This window comes from Canis aureus, chromosome 11 (genome assembly GCF_053574225.1).
Source record: "Canis aureus isolate CA01 chromosome 11, VMU_Caureus_v.1.0, whole genome shotgun sequence".
In the NCBI taxonomy this organism is placed as follows: Eukaryota; Metazoa; Chordata; class Mammalia; order Carnivora; family Canidae; genus Canis; species Canis aureus.
Genome location: NC_135621.1, coordinates 49,025,245 through 49,044,098, shown reverse-complemented (window position 1 = coordinate 49,044,098; position 18,854 = coordinate 49,025,245). Strand labels below are relative to the sequence as shown.

General features: G+C 40.2%; 1 protein-coding gene across 7 annotated transcripts in view; it reads right to left on the bottom strand.

The window, feature by feature from the left end:
* Nucleotides 1–18,854, bottom strand: part of PLEKHH2 (pleckstrin homology, MyTH4 and FERM domain containing H2) — a 112,069-nt gene that overhangs the window by 12,344 nt on the left and 80,871 nt on the right. For 3 of the 7 annotated variants that reach the window (XM_077915223.1, XM_077915226.1, XM_077915224.1), the window contains 6 exons: nt 16,942–17,039; nt 15,005–15,182; nt 13,735–13,890; nt 11,785–11,882; nt 4,179–4,320; nt 3,421–3,672 (listed from right to left, as the gene is read on the bottom strand). In XM_077915223.1, the coding sequence (XP_077771349.1) occupies nt 3,421–3,672; nt 4,179–4,320; nt 11,785–11,882; nt 13,735–13,890; nt 15,005–15,182; nt 16,942–17,039 (924 nt within the window). Of the gene's footprint in view, nt 1–3,420; nt 3,673–4,178; nt 4,321–11,784; nt 11,883–13,734; nt 13,891–15,004; nt 15,183–16,941; nt 17,040–18,854 lie in introns of those variants that run through there. The other 4 variants (XM_077915225.1, XR_013389423.1, XR_013389422.1 and 1 more) reach the window with 4 other exon arrangements.

The window sequence follows — 18,854 nt, the reverse complement described above, 5'->3', positions numbered from 1 at the left end:
TCTCCCTGAATGAAAATATGTTCAATCTTTATCTCTATTAATGAGGCTACACAGATGCTATTCTCTACCTACCCATCCATTTCTCCATCCACTCACTCACCCACCCATTTATCCAAACCTATGTTGAGTCTCCATTATATGTCAGGCACTATACTACATGGAATTAAATTTAAAAAAAAATAGTTAAGCACAGTTCCCACCCTCAGATTTTACTGTCTAGTAGAGGAGACTGAAGTATAAACAAAGTATTTATACTTATAACGACTTGTGTCAAGTGCCTTGTATAGGTAGGGTACCAAAGAGGGCTCAAGGGGAGAAATGGAGGGGGAACATTCAGATGAATGTCCTACTGAATGTTTATATCCAATAAAAATATATGTTTATATCTTTTTATTTTAAAAATAAAAAGAACGTTCACATCCTTCCGTTCAGCACTCCCAACAAGCAGATGGAGGGATCCATCCAGACTGGGTGGGGTCTCCATCTCAAGAGGGCCTTCTGCCTCCAGGCAAGCTGTTAGCACAACCAACCTCTGAGATTCTGACCCTTGTGTCTTCTCTTTCCTGGCTCTTCATCTGACTCACTGCTGTCTACAATCCTCATCTGAGCTTTGCCCTTCCAGTGTATTCTATGTCTCTAGGTCTCCGACCCAGTTTCTTGTTGGTTTCCTGGCTTGGCCCGGCTGTTTAGCTCTCATCCCCATCTTCTATCTCCTTCTCTAATTTCTTCACACCAAATACAAGTTGTCCATCAGCTCTTCAAACATACTAAAATCCTTCCCCCAGAGCAAGCTTTTTACTGTCCCCACCTACCACAAGGTTGTACTCGGCACAGCTACCTGCGAAACCTAAGAGCAAGATTTCACCCCCAAGGAGATGGCATTTGGATAAACAATAGTTACAAAGATTGGCCATTCAAGGCAACCTTTCCTTTTGGGGAACCCTACAGTGGATCTCCACACTCAGCATCCCCTCTCCAGCACCTGACATACTATACTGTGAGGGACAGAATGAGCACAGAAATGCTTGCAGAATAATTGAAAATCAATTCACAGGATTCCCAATATGACTCACATCAACATAATGCACTACCAGACACTATCTACAGTGATTAATGGGTTACCTCCAAGAATTTCCTGAGATGCAGAATATCAACAGGGACCTAGAGATATTTAAATTACAACTGAAATAATCTTTCGTCTACAGACCTTAGAGTAGTCTATTTCATTTGTCTTCACAAAGACTACTCTAGGAAAAGAGAACAGAGGTATTATTTAACTTTCCTTTCAGAGATGGAGAAATGATACTTTTTAGTTAGCAACATGTTCAGAATTTTCTAGCTGTACATATACTCTCTACTCCTTCCTCAAATTCATCTAAAACATGTTAGAAGTATATGTCTCCAAATTACGTTACAGTTTTTCTTGGAGAAACTGCCTGACAAAATTACAAGTTGAAAGAGGCAGACTAATTTAAATTTTAGTAAAAATGAGAGTGATTATAGAATCTGTGCTTTTAGAGAACTAGAGCCTAGAAGGGCAGCAGATAGGACATTATACCTAATCCTATCACCAAGAAAATATGTGACCTATTTGTCTTTTCCACAGCTTTTCATCACTTGCAAAAAGAGAACCCTCAGTGTAGCATGAATGCTTTAAATTTTGGATGATCATAAAACTGTTAAAAAAGTGAACTAAATTATCAACTATTCATTCCTCCAATGAAGAATGGGCAACATGTAAGGCACTGTGCTAGGTACAAAGATGACTAGGGACAGCCCCTGCCCTCAGGGAGGCTACAGTCAGTGATGCAAAGTGGAAACAAATCAGTAATAACAAACCAATGAGGTAAAGATAGTACTGTGCAGGACAGGACAAACACCCCAAGAATTCAGGAAGGTTTCCCAGAATAAGTGACACCAATGATGAGAATTAAGGGATACACTGAAATTAACAGGTGAAGGAATGGGGATCGAGATGTTCCCAGGCAGAGCAGACAAACACGTAAACATAAGAGGTAAGAAAAAGTGAGCCACATGCACGTCAGGGAACTGTGCAAGGAACCACAGTTTACACTTTGGTGGAGCATAAAGTTCAAGGCAGGGAATATTAACAGATGATGCTGGAGAGGCACACAGAGCTTAGATCATGATGTTCTTCTGTGTAAACAAAGGGAATGACGCCGCTAGCTAGATTCACATGCTTGCTAAATCTCCACCCCAGTTCCTCAGGCTGCCAAACAAACCACCATGGCACAGCTTCCAGGCACAGGTCTTAAGAAAATGGCAGTCTCCACTTCTTGTCTCTCTTGCCATCCAACCACCATTCTGTGAGGAAGCACATGCAGCCATGTGACAAAGCCATGGGGAGGGGTTCCTGCTGACGCGCCAGCACAAGTCCCGTCTACCAGCCGGAGTCGAGCACCAAACATGGATGTGGAGTCTTCAAATGATTCCATCCTGCAGCCACAGAGTTGCAGCCAGCCTCTGGGTGAGGCCAGCTGATGCCACATGCTGCAGAGTCAAGCTGTCTTCACTCATCCCTGCCCAAATTATTATTTTAAGTGATAGAATCTTGGAGCCATTTTTTTAATGTAGCAATAGATAACTGGAACAATCTCTCTAGCATCTGGGTGGAGGACAAATTTGCGGGGGATCAAACCAGAGAAAGGCTCATGAGTTAGAAGTCCGCTGCAGGAGGGATGGTGGTCCAAACCACAGCAGTGGTGGCCAACGTGCAGAGGAATCATGAGGAGCATGTATCTAAGAGTTAAATGGATGGGACATGGTGACTGGTGGGACCGGGTGAAAAGGAGGGTTGTCAGTGATGATTCCTGGACTTGGAGCTTGCATGGGGGACTGCACAGAGATAGTAGCACAGTAAGGAGACAGAATGTGAAGGAAAAAGAGAGAAGATGATTACTTCAGTTCTTGATATGTTGAATTTAAGGAGCCCATGAAAGAAGTGAACTGGAGAGAAAAGATTTGGGAATCAATGACAGGTGGTAGATAAAATAAACTGTGACAGTGTGCAGAGTACAAGGACCGAAAACCTTAGGTATCTGGTATCTAAGCCTTTGTCCCAATGACATATCATAGAGTTGCCTTAACATTTTTCCTTAATTAACCTGTGCACAGGCTCAGATGTGGTGGACACTGTGAGTCACCTCTGATGACTATTCTCTCTTTCTTTCTGAGTAATAAAAACCTTGAGGGATCCCTGGGTGGCTCAGCGGTTTAGCACCTGCCTTTGGCCCAGGGCGTGATCCTGGAGTCCTGGGATTGAGTCCCTCATCAGGCTCCCTGCATGGAGCCTGCTTCTCCGTCTGACTGTGTCTCTGCCTAACTCTCTCTCTCTTTCATGAATTGAAAAAAAAAAAAAAAAAGAATGGGAGAAAATATAAAAAAAACAACAACAACAACCTTGAATTTAGCTGTGCTCCTTGCCACCCAGCAAAGACAACATTTGCTAGTCTCCCTTGTAGGTTGGCAAGGCCATACAGCCAAGTTTTGACCAGGGAGACATAAATGCATGTGTTGTATAACCTCTAGAAAGTTTCTCAAAGGTGAGAGGGAAGACATGCCCTGTTTCAACCCTTCCTCCATCATGATGCCTGGAACTCTGATGTAATAGCTGGAGCTCTGGCAGCTCTCCAGGACCACGAAGAGGACATGCTAGGGAAAGAACAATGGAGAACAAGATAAAGCCCATGCTGATGACTCTGCCTCTATGTGAGACACAAATATACTTCTATTTGGATTAAGGCACTATTAATTTCTGTGTGTGTGTTTATAAAAGTCTGAACTTAATCCTACTGATACAACAGGTAAATGAAAGAAAGTGCTCTAACCATTTTAAAGACCTATTCCTGTTAGATTACTGAATGATTTCAGCATGGTGCCCTCAGCCCTGCAGCTCTACACTCAAACTCCTTAATTAAATGCAGAGCCTAGTGGGATATTTTCAAGATAATTAAGAAACCAGGTTCCATGAGGAATACTGTCTCAATCGACATCATTACAGTTGTCAGCAATTCTGAGTCAAACTGTAATTATAATGCCTGTAAGTTTTAAGGTGTTAATCACAGTCATGTGAATTTAAAGAATTACAAGATATAAATCAATGTAGAAATTAGTATCTTACCTTCACTAAATATGACTCTATAGAACACAGAAGTTACCTGAGCTAAAAGAGCCGCCATTTCTAATGCCAAATCCTTGTTCAGAGGAAAAAGTCCATTTATTATTTGATCATTTGTCTGATACATTAACAGCAACTTTTCTCTATCAGTCTCTCCACGTGCTTGCATTGAGAAATATAGTCTAAAAAAAAGAGAAAATTTTTCATTAAATGGTATCCTTACAAAGGAAGAAAGGAAAGACAACTCCAGGGGACTAGTATGGGGTTATTCTAATGTAGTTCCCCAAGTGATACAAACTGAGACCATAACTATTTGTCAGTGATCTCTGTTTCTGTTTCATATAACATCTTCAGCAAATAGAGACAAAGCTGCTTTGAGGTTGAGGAATGCTTCTATGCTATTTTTTATGCCCTAAAATACCAAATCCTTAAGTGCTACTGAGGAAGAATCTAAGGCACTGAGTGAAATTAAGTATGCCCTCTCTTGTACAGGATGCTGATGGAACCCTTCATTTCAGTGGGCTGTATAAAAGCAATTTTCTTTCTTTTTTTTTTTTTTATGATAGTCACACAGAGAGAGAGAGAGAGAGGCAGAGACACAGGCAGAGGGAGAAGCAGGCTCCATGCACCGGGAGCCCGATGTGGGACTCGATCCCGGGTCTCCAGGATCGCGCCCTGGGCCAAAGGCAGGCACTAAACCGCTGCGCCACCCAGGGATCCCCTAAAAGCAATTTTCAAAACACTCATGATCTTCCCTAAATAACTTAGACATACCAGGGAATAGAAAATGAAGGTTTCAATTCAAAGTCAACATCAAATGGATGGGGGTTGCAGTTTTCTCTGAGGGTCTAAAAGATCTTATTTATACATTTGAATGTTTTGACTTTTTTTCTTTTCTCTTTTTTTTGCCATATCCGGATAAACAGCTTTAGGAGCTCAAAAATAGTCCATGTGTTGTTATTATTACTTATTGAAATAAGAGATATCTTTTGTTTGCCTAGGAGGCCTTCAGCAATTCAGGAACCCTCTTTATTTATTCACTATGCTGCTTCACTATTCAGGAGACCTCTGGGGGCTCCGACTTCAGGCTCCCGACCAGGCACAGAGTGCTGTAAATGCTGTAGATGTTATGACAGTGGGGTGGGTAAGCAATACCTTGCCATACTTTAAAGATTTATTTATTTGTTTGAGAGAGAGAGAGCGAGCGAGCATGATCAGGGTGGAGGGCAGAGAGAGGAGAGAATCCTCAAGCAGACACCCCCTGAGTGCAGGGCTGGGTCTCATGACTCAGAGATCATGACCTGAGTTGAAATCAAGGGCCCGCCACTCAACTGACTGAGCCACCCAGGAGCCCCCTTGCCATACTTTAAGACTGGCAGGACAACGGGGTGGCAGAAAAAGAGAGGTTTAGGTCCAGCACATGCTAGGTGTGTACCCAATTGGCTATAAGTGGATTTTCAGCCCCTTTTGTCCCTATACACTTATGGGAGAGGGCACACTGGCATCAGTTACATCTTTCACACAAATTAGCTCCGTTGGCAGGGACTGAGGGTGGTAGGTCAGAATCTCAGGGAAGCATGGTGGGTGTACTCTGAAAAGCTCTTCCTTCTCATGCTTCTGATAATTCTTCTAACCACCACACTTCGGAATCACTGGACAGGCAGTCAATAAGTGTGGTCTCCGGAAAAAACAAATCGTAAGCCCTACTCATCTGTGACTCCTTGATGACAAATTGTTAACTCATAGAAGACTATGGCTGGGCAACAGAAACAGATTCTAAATTCAAAATGCTATCAGCAGAATGATATAAAACAATGAGAATAAAGTTTAAGATGAAAGCCCACTCTTATTGGTATAGCTTATTTCTCCACTTGAAGTTAAGAACTATGTCTTACTTGTCACTGTAATCCACTGAGATTTAACTAAGATTTTTTTAAAAGATTTTATTTGAGAGAGAGAGAGACAATGAGCAGTGGGGAGGGGTAGAGGGAAAGGGAGAAGCAGACTCCCTGCTCAGCAGGGAGCTCAACACAGGGGTGGAGCCCAGGACCCTGAGATCATGACCTGAGCTGAAGGCAGACACTTAACCGACTGAGCCACTCAGACGCTCTCAACTAAGGTTCTTAATAAAAGCTTGAATTGGTAATATAGTTGGTAATATAGTTAGGAGGGGAGAAAAAAGAACTGAACCAAGTGTGCAAATCACTGCGGGCAAGAAGAGCTAGAGTGCATTTTCTATTCCTTCTAGAGTGCTGGAAAGATGGAACCTGGGAAGGGGAAATGAAGCTCTCTAAGCAAAAAGAGAAAAACCATCCTGGAGATGCATATAGGAAGACAACATGCAGAATCGTTGACTCAAGCCCCTAATGAAACAGTTTGGGCTCCAACAACCAGACTTGGAGAGAATGTGGAGAGGAACCAAAGAGTCACAAAAATGATCACAGGGGTCAGAAACTCAAATCCACAGTCTTGAACAGACAAGGTGCCAGGTGAATGTGATATGAGTGTCTCAGATATGATGAGCTTCTAGGCACTCCTCAGTTCTAAAGAGATCTGCAGCAGAGGAAGTAGGCTTTTTTTTTTTTTTAAAGATATTATTTATTTACTCATAAGAAACACAGAGAGGAGACGGAGAGAGAGAGAGGCAGAGGGAGAAGCAGGCTCCACGCAGGGAGCCCAACGTGGGGCTCAATCCCGGGTCTCCAGGATCACACCCTGGGCTGAAGGCAGCGCTAAACCGCTGAGCCACCAGGGCTGCCCAGGACGTAGGCTTCTGTCCCCAGGCAGGGCCAGGGGCAGACAGCAGGGGTATTTGCAAATGTCCACCTCTGTCATCACTATGAGGATCAGTTCTGCTTCTGAACGTACAGCACTGCTGGGGGCCACTTTGCCTCCCACTGGCTTTGTATTTCATTCCTAGGAGCATGTATTTCCTACTGTTATCTTTCTCTTCCTCTTGTCCACTTACTTCCTTGACTCTCCATTTACCTTCTCTTCACTTCTCTGTCCACTGTGGTCTACTGATGACACTACTGAACGGCAGTCGTGACCACCCCCCCTTGCCTGCTGCCTATAGGTACCACCTCAAGTCATCTGCTCAAAAGGCACCACTCCGCAAAGCCTTCTTCCATATTCCCAGTACGCTTTGTACATACACATGTCATATTCGTGTTAAGAGCTAATATGGGTGGGCATTTACTGTGTGGCTGGCTTTAATTTGGATTTACATTTGCCGATACTTAGTCCTTTAGAAACACTAGAAATAGATACCGTTTGCGTTTCCATTTCATGTAGAAGGTATCTGAGGCACAGAGATGCTAAGTAATTTGCTCAAGGCCACACAGTGAGTGGGACAGCCAGGATTCTGACCCAGGCAGCTTCTCTTCAGAGCCTCTGTTCTTCACTACTGTGCTCTACTGTACTTACAGGATTAATTACACTGTGAAGATTTCACGTCTGTCTCTCCCTGTAAACTGTAAGATTCTAAAGGGTAGGGGAGTTCTATTCACCGCTAAATCCCCCGGGCTCTGACAAGGCCTGGCATTGGTACACACTGAACAGATGTTTACTGCATGAATGGGTAACTGCATGAATGGTAGTCAGAATTGCTAACTACAGGGATTATTTGCTCAAAAAGACCGAAAAGTCCCCTTCTGCAGCCTTGGGTAAGTGATTTAACATTCTAAAGATGCAGTATCCTCATCTGTAAGATGAGGATATTAATAACACCTGTCTCACTAGGGTGCTGTTAGGATTATATCAGAAGATGCATAGAAAAAAAAAAAAAAAGAAGATGCATAGGAGGAGCTCAGCACAGGGCCTGGTGTGTGGTAAGTGGTCAATAAATGTTGGCTATTATTATTACTATTAGTAGTATTAGGATCCTCCTCTAGAAGTCTATAGAATCACAAGTCTCTTTATCCTGGATTTTTTTTTTTAACAGTACCAACAGCCTTTATTGTTTGTAATAGTGACAGAAGTGACAGAAGTGACAGAAAAGAGAACATAACAGCTCTGGCTCCAAGGGCAGCTCCAAAGACCTACCCTGTTTCTGTCCCCCAAAAGTCCATTCTGGAAACTTTTTTACTGTGAACACAGCTGGAAGAAATGGGATAAACTAGATGACCTGTCAAGATGCTTCTTGGCTTAGGAGCCAACAGATAGAGGTGCTAAAGGTGGCAGAGATGGCAATGTTTGCCTATGCTCCAGAGAAACAGTGATTACAAAGGACTACTGAAAATAATCTCTTATTTCATGCTTGGTGGTGGTGGTGGGGAGATAGGAAGAGTAGTCTTCTTCAGGGAAAGACCCTTGCCAGTTTTGTTTTGTTAAAAACGTGTCTTGACTTTTGCAGTTTCAAACATAAGAAACCAAATTGAATAAGCAGCTTACACATAAACAGAACTTAAACATTAGTTTCCAAATGGTTGCCTATGAGAACAAGTTCAAATGCTATTAATTAGACCTTTAACCTCTAAATCTACATAATTGAAATTCCATTAACTTATTAAACATAAGTACAAATTCCAGGATAGAAAGCTGGCATCCAGTTTCACTTACTATGGTGTTGCCTGACAGATAAAAAATCAAATCCTTGGACGCATGATAGGTCACAGCCAGTTCCTCTCCTGTGTCACTGGAAATTAGGGCTCATTGTCTAAGCTATTTATATACATGTGCGAAGCTCAACTGTATTTAGAAACGCAGTACTTTCTCATAGCTGTGGCTATCCAGACATTTCAGACTTCTGTAAAAAATTAAACCTTTTGGTTGAGGTTTTTTTTTTTTTTTTTCTGATGTCAAAGATACTGCTGTGAGGCTTTTTTTTCCTTTTCTGACAAGGCCATTTTTATTATGTGTTACTCAAAACCCTCTTTGTCCTTTCTAGTGGCTTTTGCTAGACTTGGAGTATTCTTCTTATCTGTGGTTCAGACTACCTTTCTCCGTTTCACCCAAATTTAATCTGGTTCCAACCGTAGCCATCACAGATAGAATTAGCATGTATAAAAGCATTCATAAGGTATGCACTATTAGGGATCGTCTTAGACATGGAAATAATTCCATTTAGTTCCAACAAAACCAAGCCAGAATTCCTGAACCTCTCTCCATAAAGATATATAGCAGGTCAGGTCCAAGAGCTGGCTTTCTTCTACCAAAAGTAAGATTAAGAGACAGAGCAGCAATGGGGATCTCCAGATCAGTGCTTCTCAAAGTCAGCACACATAAGAACCACCTGGAGAACTGTTAAAATACAGACTCCTTATGTCCAGAGATTCTGTTTGACTCAGTAGGTCTGAAGTGGGGCCTAATAACTTGCATTTTTTTTTAAAGATTGGTTGATTGATTGATTGATTTTAGAGATAGAGAGGGAGGGAAAGCAGAGGAAGAGCAGAGGGAGAGGGACAAGCAGGCTCCACGCTAAGCACAGAGCCCTAGCAGGGCTCAATCCCATGACCCTGAGATCATGACTAGAGCCAAAACCAAGACTGAGCCACCCTGTGCCCCTAATTTGCATTTCTAACGTGTTTCCATGGGATCCTGAAGCTGCAGGTCCAGGGCCCACTTTGGGAACCACTGCTCCAGCAATCACAGAACTAACACCAAATCATCTGAAAGGTCCAGCCTGCTATTCTTGCCAGTCACCAAAGGACCACAGATAAAGGCTGCCATCAGTGTAAATAGGTTCCTCCAGGAGTAGATTCTATTAGATTTCCAGGATCTAAGAAATCCTGCGTGTCTCCAGGAAGCAATTGTAAAACCTTAGACACCAAAGCTTAACAATCATTACTCAGAATTCTTGCAAATCACCATAGTTCATGAGACCCTGAATAGAGAAGCTCCAATGGCTCACAATTATAATTTATTCAGATCAAAGGAATCCTTTCAAATAGTGGGTGGCCTTTAGCAGCTGTCTGTATAAGAGGAGTCCACAATATGAATGCACCATATTTATTTAACTGTTCCCCTATTACTAAACATGTGAAGATCTGGGATGTACTGGAATGAGAATTCACATTTGTGGGTATTTCTGTGGGACAGATCGTTAGAAAAAGAAATCCCTAACTGGATCAAAGGCAATCATATTCTTTATGTTACTTCTTACACTCCAATTTTAGGCCTGTGAACGTCTTCCAAAAGTTGGCCTCTGGAGCAGCCCGGGTGGCTCAGCGGTTTAGCGCTGCCGTCAGCCTAGGGCCTGATCCTGGAGACCCAGGATCGAGTCCCACATTAGGCTCCCTGAGTGGAGCCTGCTTCTCCCTCTGCCTGTGTCTCTGCCTCTCTCTCTCTCTCTGTGTCTCTCATGAATAAACAAAATCTTTAAAAAACAAAACAAAAAAACAAAAGTTGGCTTCTGAAGGAAGTAACTATTAAATCAGTAATTCTACCAGTAATTCTCTAGTCTGATATTTTAGATTCCTTATTTTATGTAGTAAAAGAGCCACATAAAATCAGCAAAATACTCTATTTTTTTTGTACAATTAGTGTCACCTGGTCAGTGAACACTGTTTACTAAGTACTACCTTCTGCTAATACATGGAAGAAAAGAAGGTATTCAGGAAAAAAAAAAAAAAGAAAGAGACAAAGAAAATCTGGTTTCTGATCATATGCCAAAGTATATTAAAAATGTATCTGTTGGGAAGATATGTGCTCCAGGCCCACTGGCTTTTTCCCAATTCCTGAAACCCTCTGAGCAGCTTCTCTCTACAAGCTTTGGAACATCCTTTTCCATTTCCATGGTGCCACTTCCAGCCCGCTTCTGGCCCCTTCTCACCCAGGCATAAGCCTCACTCCCTCAAAGAAGCTTCTCGATGCCTCCCTCCAGTCTAGGTCAGGCTGCTGCCTATATGCTCTTACAGAACCAAACTCCTCTCTTTTAGAGAACTTAATGTGTAATTATGTATTCATTAGAACTATTTTATGATTAACAATAGTCTTCATCACTAGCCTATAAATTCAAAAGATCAGGGACTGTCTTTTTGTTTGCTTTTATTACCATTTTATCCAGAGTACCTAGCTAGCTCATAGCTGAAGCTCAATAATTAGAGAGAGAAAAAAAGAGAATATGAAAGGAGAATAAATGAGTATGTAACTTCTAAAAGATATGTAACTTCTAAAAGACATGAGTAAACAGAACAATTTCTTTTCTTTTTTCCTTTTCAGTTTTGTTTATTTAAGTAATCTCTTGTGCCTAGGATGGGGCTCAAACTCCAACTCTGAGATCAAGAGTTACATGCTCTTCAGACTGAGCCAGCCAGGCGCCCCCAGAAATATTTCTTCTTACTATATATCTTTCAGTAGGATATTTAAGTATTTATTTAGTCTTTATAAAAAATGTAATGCTAAAGAAATTTTTGAAAGTGAAAAAAATTCATGCTTGTAGTGACCACCTTAAGAGAGCAGCTATTCTTTCTTACAGTTTTTTCCTGATCTTTATCCAAATGCATATCTTTATAAAATATAGCCATTCATGACTAGAGCTAGAAACAAAATTTTATGTGACAGTTTCTTCTTAGTGAAGTAGTTTCCTCTTACAGAAAAACGAACAAATAAATATTGCAATCAGCATAGCTTTCACTAGGAAACTGTTGGCACATGATATGAGCATAATGGTACACACTTTGGCATTTAGATACGGCATTACACACCTGTTTTTGTAAGTTAGACGAACAGTTCTCGTACCTTCCCATTTCCCAGGTTGCTGTTCTTTGGAGGCCTGCTCCCACTTAGAAATGATGTCACATATCTAGGAGGCAAGTAAGAAATGGAGATTTATAGCAGTTCTCAAATCAGCATTTTTTGAAGACAAGCATGTCTGCAAACTGAAACGTTCCATGAAATTAACATCATCAAACCAAATGGACTGAAGCCTTTTGTTTTAAGCTTCTGTGCACTCCTGGTTTTCCATTTAGTTATAAATTGCTCTTTGGTTTACTTATCCCCTCAGATATCCATTAACTTTGGGCTGTGGCCATGAATTTTTTACTCAAAAAAGGAATCTTAATGAAAGACTGCATGAGACTGGAAATAAGAAGATTCCAGGAATTTTTTCATAATTTAATCACTGAAGAAGCAACTTTTCCACCTTCTGAGTTTATAAAGACTGGAATAACCAAAGTTATCTCAAAGAAACTTGAAATATAATCTTAAGATGCTTTGATTGGGAAAGAATAAAAATCCCTCAGGAATCAAATAAACGTTTGCTTGTTTTTTTAACAGGTCATCCAGAGAATTATAAATAAAAGTTTTCAAAAATATGTGGGAAGCAGTTATTCAGTAAAGCCCCTAACTTTTACTCAGCTCAAGTCAACCAAAAAGACTAGCTTATCTTCTTGATTAATTATTAACAACAGTGCTCTAGGAATGTGTCTCAAAAATTTACATTTGAATGTGCTGAACTGAATAGGATATACCTGGAGCTAAGGAGAAAAAGACATTCCTTTATTTAGATTTCTCAAGATGCAGCCACATATGCAGGTGGCTAGGGGTGGGGGATGGGGAGCAGGCAGGGAGGTGGGTAGCACCTACTAACCAACATTCCTAATGAACTATGTATGAGTTTCAACAGGGTTCTGTAGAACCCCTTTGAGTGCTAACAGGCAGAGCTGTAAGACTTTGGTAGTTCGAAGAAAGTACTGACATTTCATGTCCTCTAAACTTGTGGGATCTATTACTAAGATCCTATTTCTTCTATTCTGCCCCAAGTCTGTTAGCTTCAAATCACAGAAATACCTTCACCCCACAACAAGGTGCTGATTCCCAAGAGCAGTCAAGGGCCACAACAAGTAAGAAAATGGTCCTGATCTAGTTTTAGTTGTGTGATTTGGTGGAAGTCGTTTTCTGCTCTTAGGCTACAGCCTCCTCATCTGCAAAATAAGAGGGCCTTTCCTGTTAAGGTTCCTATGGTTCTATATTCTTATAGTCCTAATGGTTATCATTGCTAGATGCTAACTTTATTAAAGTCATTTACTATGACCTAGAAAAGATCTTTAAAAAATCTTCCAAATTTCCACCTTTGCTCATGATTTTCCTTATGTTTACAATTCCCTCTTTATTTCCACAGGTCCATTTTCCTACACGCCCTTGGAAGTCCGTTTTCCAACTGAACTTAATCTCTCCATCTGTGGAACACTCGTAGGATGATTAAATCATTTAACACAATTCTGGCTTAAATTTATCAGTGTATACGACTGTTCTTCCCCAGGCAGATTACAAATTGACTGTGGACAGGGACTAGTTGTGGTCTTTCTCTGCATTCCCTACAAGGGCCAGCCCAGCTCCTATAATGGATAAATAAAAACTGCCTAGTGAGTGAATATAATAAAAAGCTATTTTACTAGAGTTTCTATACCTCTTCTCTTTTAGCCTAGTAGTTAGGGTATTAATGCTATTATCAATCTTTCTCCTGTTGCAACATGGAGCATGGTATGTGTGTAGATTGTGTTTGAGAATTCTATGACCTCAACAATTTTTTTTTGTTGTGCAGACTAGATTACTTAAAATTTGTGAAACCTCTTGAACTGAGTTTTTTGCAAATCGCAAAAAGTAGCTGCTTTACTGTTTGTTGGGTCTGCCTTCTTAAAAGGAGTTGGCTTCACCTTAATGTTTCCTTGAAGACAATGCTCTAAATCTTTGCCAGAAGGATCGTCGGTGAATAATGCAAAGCCGGACTGTGTTGGCTTCCTCATTCCTGTATCCTGGTTCAGAGTGTTCAAAAATTCTTCCACTGTGGTAGATGCATCAAATCCAACTACCTAAGCAGAAATAACGAAGTTGTTCTTTTAATAAAAAAACATGTACATTTCAAACTTAAATTTCAAGAACGATTTCAGGGCAGAGACAGGGCATATTTGATGCATGATTAATGATAACATATATTTATCTAGGTGCTTTACCTCCCCCCATACCAAAGCTCCACCAGAGAAAATTAGTGTCATCTTAATTGCTAGGTTGCTGTAAGAATTCAGAAATCTTGGCTTCAGCCAACAGACATGAATTCAAAATACAAAGATCATTTGACAGCCATAAACATCTTGCAGAGATATCATGCCTACCTATTAAAAGCAAACCAAGATCTACAGTACAATATTCAAACTTTAAGCTAATAGAAGAAAGTAAACCAGAAATGCACTTAAACAGTCATAGGGATGTAAAGCAGAGCATAGGGGATGCAGTCAATAATCTTGTAATCACTTTGTATGGTGACAAATGATAACTAGATTTATCTTTGTGATCATTTTGCAATGTATAAAAATGTAGGATCACCATGCTGTGCACCTGAAAGTAGTGTAATATTGTGTGTCAATAGCACTTCAATTAAAAATGAATAAATAAAAATAAATAATGTTTGTTTCTTTAATACGTGGTTACGTATCTGAACTCTGTGATAAAAAGCTATGGCTGCAAAGCTTAGATGCCAGCTTTGGAACATGGTTGCTTCAGTAAATAAGTGAACAACTAGATCTGAGAGCTACAAGGGCCTGGAGGAGTTTTCCCAGATAATCTCTGAGATTTGGAGATTGAAAAACTTAAACCTGTACATACCCACTGTCAGTATTTATTTTCTCATTTAGCAAGCGCACAGGTTGAGAAGGCCTCAACCAGAGTATTTTTTATTTTCTCCATCAGAACTAAAAGGGCAGTAAAACTCCTCCCCTATTTGGCTCAATTCAGATTTCAGTGTGAATCCTTAGCAAAACTGTTGCAAAATGCAGCTGTTCTGATAGAAGATATATTTGTACATTTATGATCACTGCCAGCTGCTGACAAAGGTAGGCAGGCAGTCTCCTTTCCCTATTCCACAGAGGCTACACAAAGGATTGAAGGTTAAGCAAGCATGCTTTCATCAGGGCAGAGAGTGTAACCCACCTGATATATCCCATTCATGAAGTGCACAGGGATACTGAAAGGCAAAGAATGATGGTAAGGGTTTCGAAGAAGGGTTGAAAGAATTTCCATTCTTGAGGGTCTTGCTTCTCGATCTCCATTTTGTTGTGTTCTTTCTACACATCGCTGGCAGTAAATGGCATATTTTCCAAATTCTGTCCTATAATACACAACTTAAGATAAAGCCTAGGAATAAATTTAAGACAACCTAATACATTAGGTTGGTGTACATTATCATGTATTATGCTAATTTTGACAGTAATTTTTCTATTTGAATGATAATATTAAACTGCCATGACTTTTCTCAAATTCTAGCTTCTTTTGCAGCTGACTGAATCAAACTTTCTTCCTCTTTATTGTATTATTGTAGTCACAAAATGAATTTAAAGTTGCCAGTCATTATATAGTCAATAGACAGTAATTCTATTAACAAATACAAAGGAAATAATTGTATAAAAATAGGATGGGCTAACTCAGGAAACACATGATCTAGCACAGTTCTCTTTGGAGGAACATGGAGGCTGGTGCTTGACTTGCTAACCTATCTTCAAACAAAAAAGAACATGTATTTTCCTTCTTTATCCTATGAAACATGCACTTCTTAAAAAATCTTGAGCATTAAACAAAACTGCTGGAGTAAATAAATGAAAAAGCTAGAGAGAGATCTTATTTGCCTTCATTTGTTATACATAATTTTTATAAAAGCAGACTGATAAAACCTCCAAATATGTTTATATTATAAAGTGCCTTCTAGGCTAACTTTAAAATGTTACCCTTTAGGGGCACCTGGCTGGCTCAGTTGGTAGAGCTTGATCTCAGGGGTGTGGGTTTGAGCCCCATGTTGAGTGTAGAGATTACTTAAAAATAAAATCTTTAAAATGCCACCCTTTGGGGCGCCTGGGTGGTGCAGTCAGCTAAGCATCCAACTCTTGGTTTTGGCTCAGGTTGTGATCTCAGGGTCGTGAGATTGAGCCCCACATTGGACTCTACACTCAGCACAGAGTCTGCTTACGACTCTCTCTCCCTCTCCTACTGCCTTTCCTCTCTCTCTCTCTGTCTCTCTCTCTCAAATAAATAAATCTTAAAATGCCATCCAACCTTTGTCTAGGGGCTCTTCAGTGACTACAACTAAAATCACATGACATTGGGGTTCCTGGCTGGCTCCATTAGGAGCGCATAGGACTCTTGATCTCAGGATCATGAGTTCAAGCCCCACACTGGGGACAGAGACTACTTTAAAATAAAAATAAATAAATAAATAAGTAAAATCACATGACTTTGGTCACAGAGTTCCCAAAATATAGTACAAACAGGGGGATATTTTCCTACAATTTCCAAGTTGTTTTCTGTTTCATTGTGTTTGTTTCCTTTGTTTTAGAGCCAGAGTATATTTAAGTCATGTAACATGAACCTGTTGCACAGAATGATCCTGATAACCCTTGGCTGGGTGCCCTGGGTCCCACTGTAAGAAAACCATACTGACAGGTAGATTTTCAATGTTTTTTTAAAGGGGGTAAAAATTCTGAAGTAATTCAAATACACACAAGTATAAAAGGAAGGAAGACCATCAGGGAAGTTTCACTATAAAAGAACTCAACGCAGAGAAAAATAGCAATGTAGAGAAAAATGAGCACCCACTATTGCTAAGTCACTCATCCCTGAAGTGTACAAAGACTTCTCACTTAAAAATATTCTTTGTCAGTTTTTCAAGCTCTTATTGCAGTCTTCTGTAAGAGTTTTAACACAAACAAAGGAAATATTTTCCAAGCCTCACATAAAGGACAACCAAAGGCTTCCCGTACCAACATTTGTTCCACGCATTCTTCTGCAAATATACCTGGCAGGTTACTAAATACTTATGACTTATTGTCGACTTTCAGAGCCACATAAACGGTTCAGCTGGCTAGTGTTCTGCACACCTGGAATCTGCATTCCTCTTTAGGTGGAGCCTGAGGAGCCACAGGAAAGGATGGTGGGGAAGGAAGAGCCCAACACAGAGAGCCAAGAGCTGCCAGCCCTGGGCAAAGAGAAGCACCACAGGTTAGATACCACCTGACAGTCAGAAGGTCCAAGTAAGAACCAGTGTGACTGACAGGTTGAAGAAAGGGATGATGATGGCCTTTATTGTCTCCCGCCCCCCCCCACCCCCGATGTTTTTGCTTCTCTCCCAGAAACATTATCTGCTTAAAGTATTTATAATACATAAATTGGAAAACATTCCACATTCCATCATCCATCTAGTTATATACCCAATTGTCTACACTGAGGTGCCAAAGGTCATGTAGCTATGGTAGTCCTTTTTGACATTCCTCTCAAATATGAGGGGCATTGTTCCCCTTTTTGTCCATTTATGTATTTACTCATTCTCTGAAATAGAAGTAATGGCTTTGAGGAAAGGCAGACTGAAAAACAGTAAAAAATCATATACCCCAAACCAAAACCAATCTACCCACACATACGTACACATATATACATATCTAAAATAGGGGGCAAGTATAAAAATATTAGCAGAGGTTATCTCTATGTAATGGGATTATATGTAATTTTTGTTTTTCCTTTGCTCCATTCTGTATCTTCTTTTCTATTTTATTTATTTTCTATTAAGCAAGTATAACTTCAATCATTTCATAAATGTTATATGAAAAAGGAAGAGAAAAATGTACTGTCTCTTCTTGAGTTATTTATGGCCTAGGAGAAGACCTTATATATTTTAATAATAATTTACAATATAACATGGCAAATATCATGTTATAATCTTTTTTTTAAAGTATAACCAAATGGAGGGAATAACTAACTGCTGTGGGAGTCAGGGAACAATTCACAGGAGAGTGTTGCTTGGGCCAACTGTAAAGTCGACAGGTGAGAAGAGAGACAGGGGATCCAGGTAATAGGAAGAATAGCAGATGCAAGGTGAAGGACAATGTAACAGCATGGTGTGTTTGAAGAATGGGATATGTTTATTCTTTCAGTGTATGCTGGATGCAGGATGCAGGATGCATAAGATTAAGTGGAGAAAGAAGAGGCCCCTAAAGCTAGATTATGAAGGGTCTTCAATGCAGGTTAAGCTTAAGCTTCCAACATCATTTGTGCATGGGCCCTCCAAGACCTGGGAAAGGCCCTGTTGACTGTGTTTACATCATCCTATGTTCTTTTAAAATGTATGAAAGTAATATACTTTAACAAAAAATAAAATAACATGTTAGTAATAGTATAAGCTTAAACTGTATAAGCTTCAAGTACCAGGAACCTGGACCCCTGAGAGTACTATTTGCTAGGGTAAGAACTTTCTGGTTTTATCCTGCAGTTAATAGAGAGGTATAAGCAAAGATGAAAATAGGCATTCATTGAAGGGTAAACATCAGTGACCAAAAGCCACCTGAAAATATACTCAGCTACACTAATAAAGAAATGCATCCTAAATCACTATCACTCTTTATCTGGAAGGAGTTTAAAAGAATTACACTGAACATTGTTGAAAATATACAGAAATTCTACAAATGGATTCAAAGAAATTCATTGGGCTTGTGCACAGGGTTTAAGTTCAAAGATGTCTACTGTAGTGGTATCTAGTATAAGAAAAATGATTGGGGGATGCCTGGGTGGCTCAGTGGTTGAGCATCTGCCTTCGGCTCAGGTTGTGTTCCTGGGGTCCTGGGATTGAGTCCTGTATCAGGCTCACTCTGGGGAGCCTGCTTCCCCCTGTGTTTATGACTCTGCCTCTCTCTCTGTGGCTCTCCTGAATAAATAAACTCTTTAAAGAAAAAAAAAAGAAAAGAAAAATGAGTGGAAGGACCTAAATATGTAGTGATTGATATTAATGCACCATTCATGT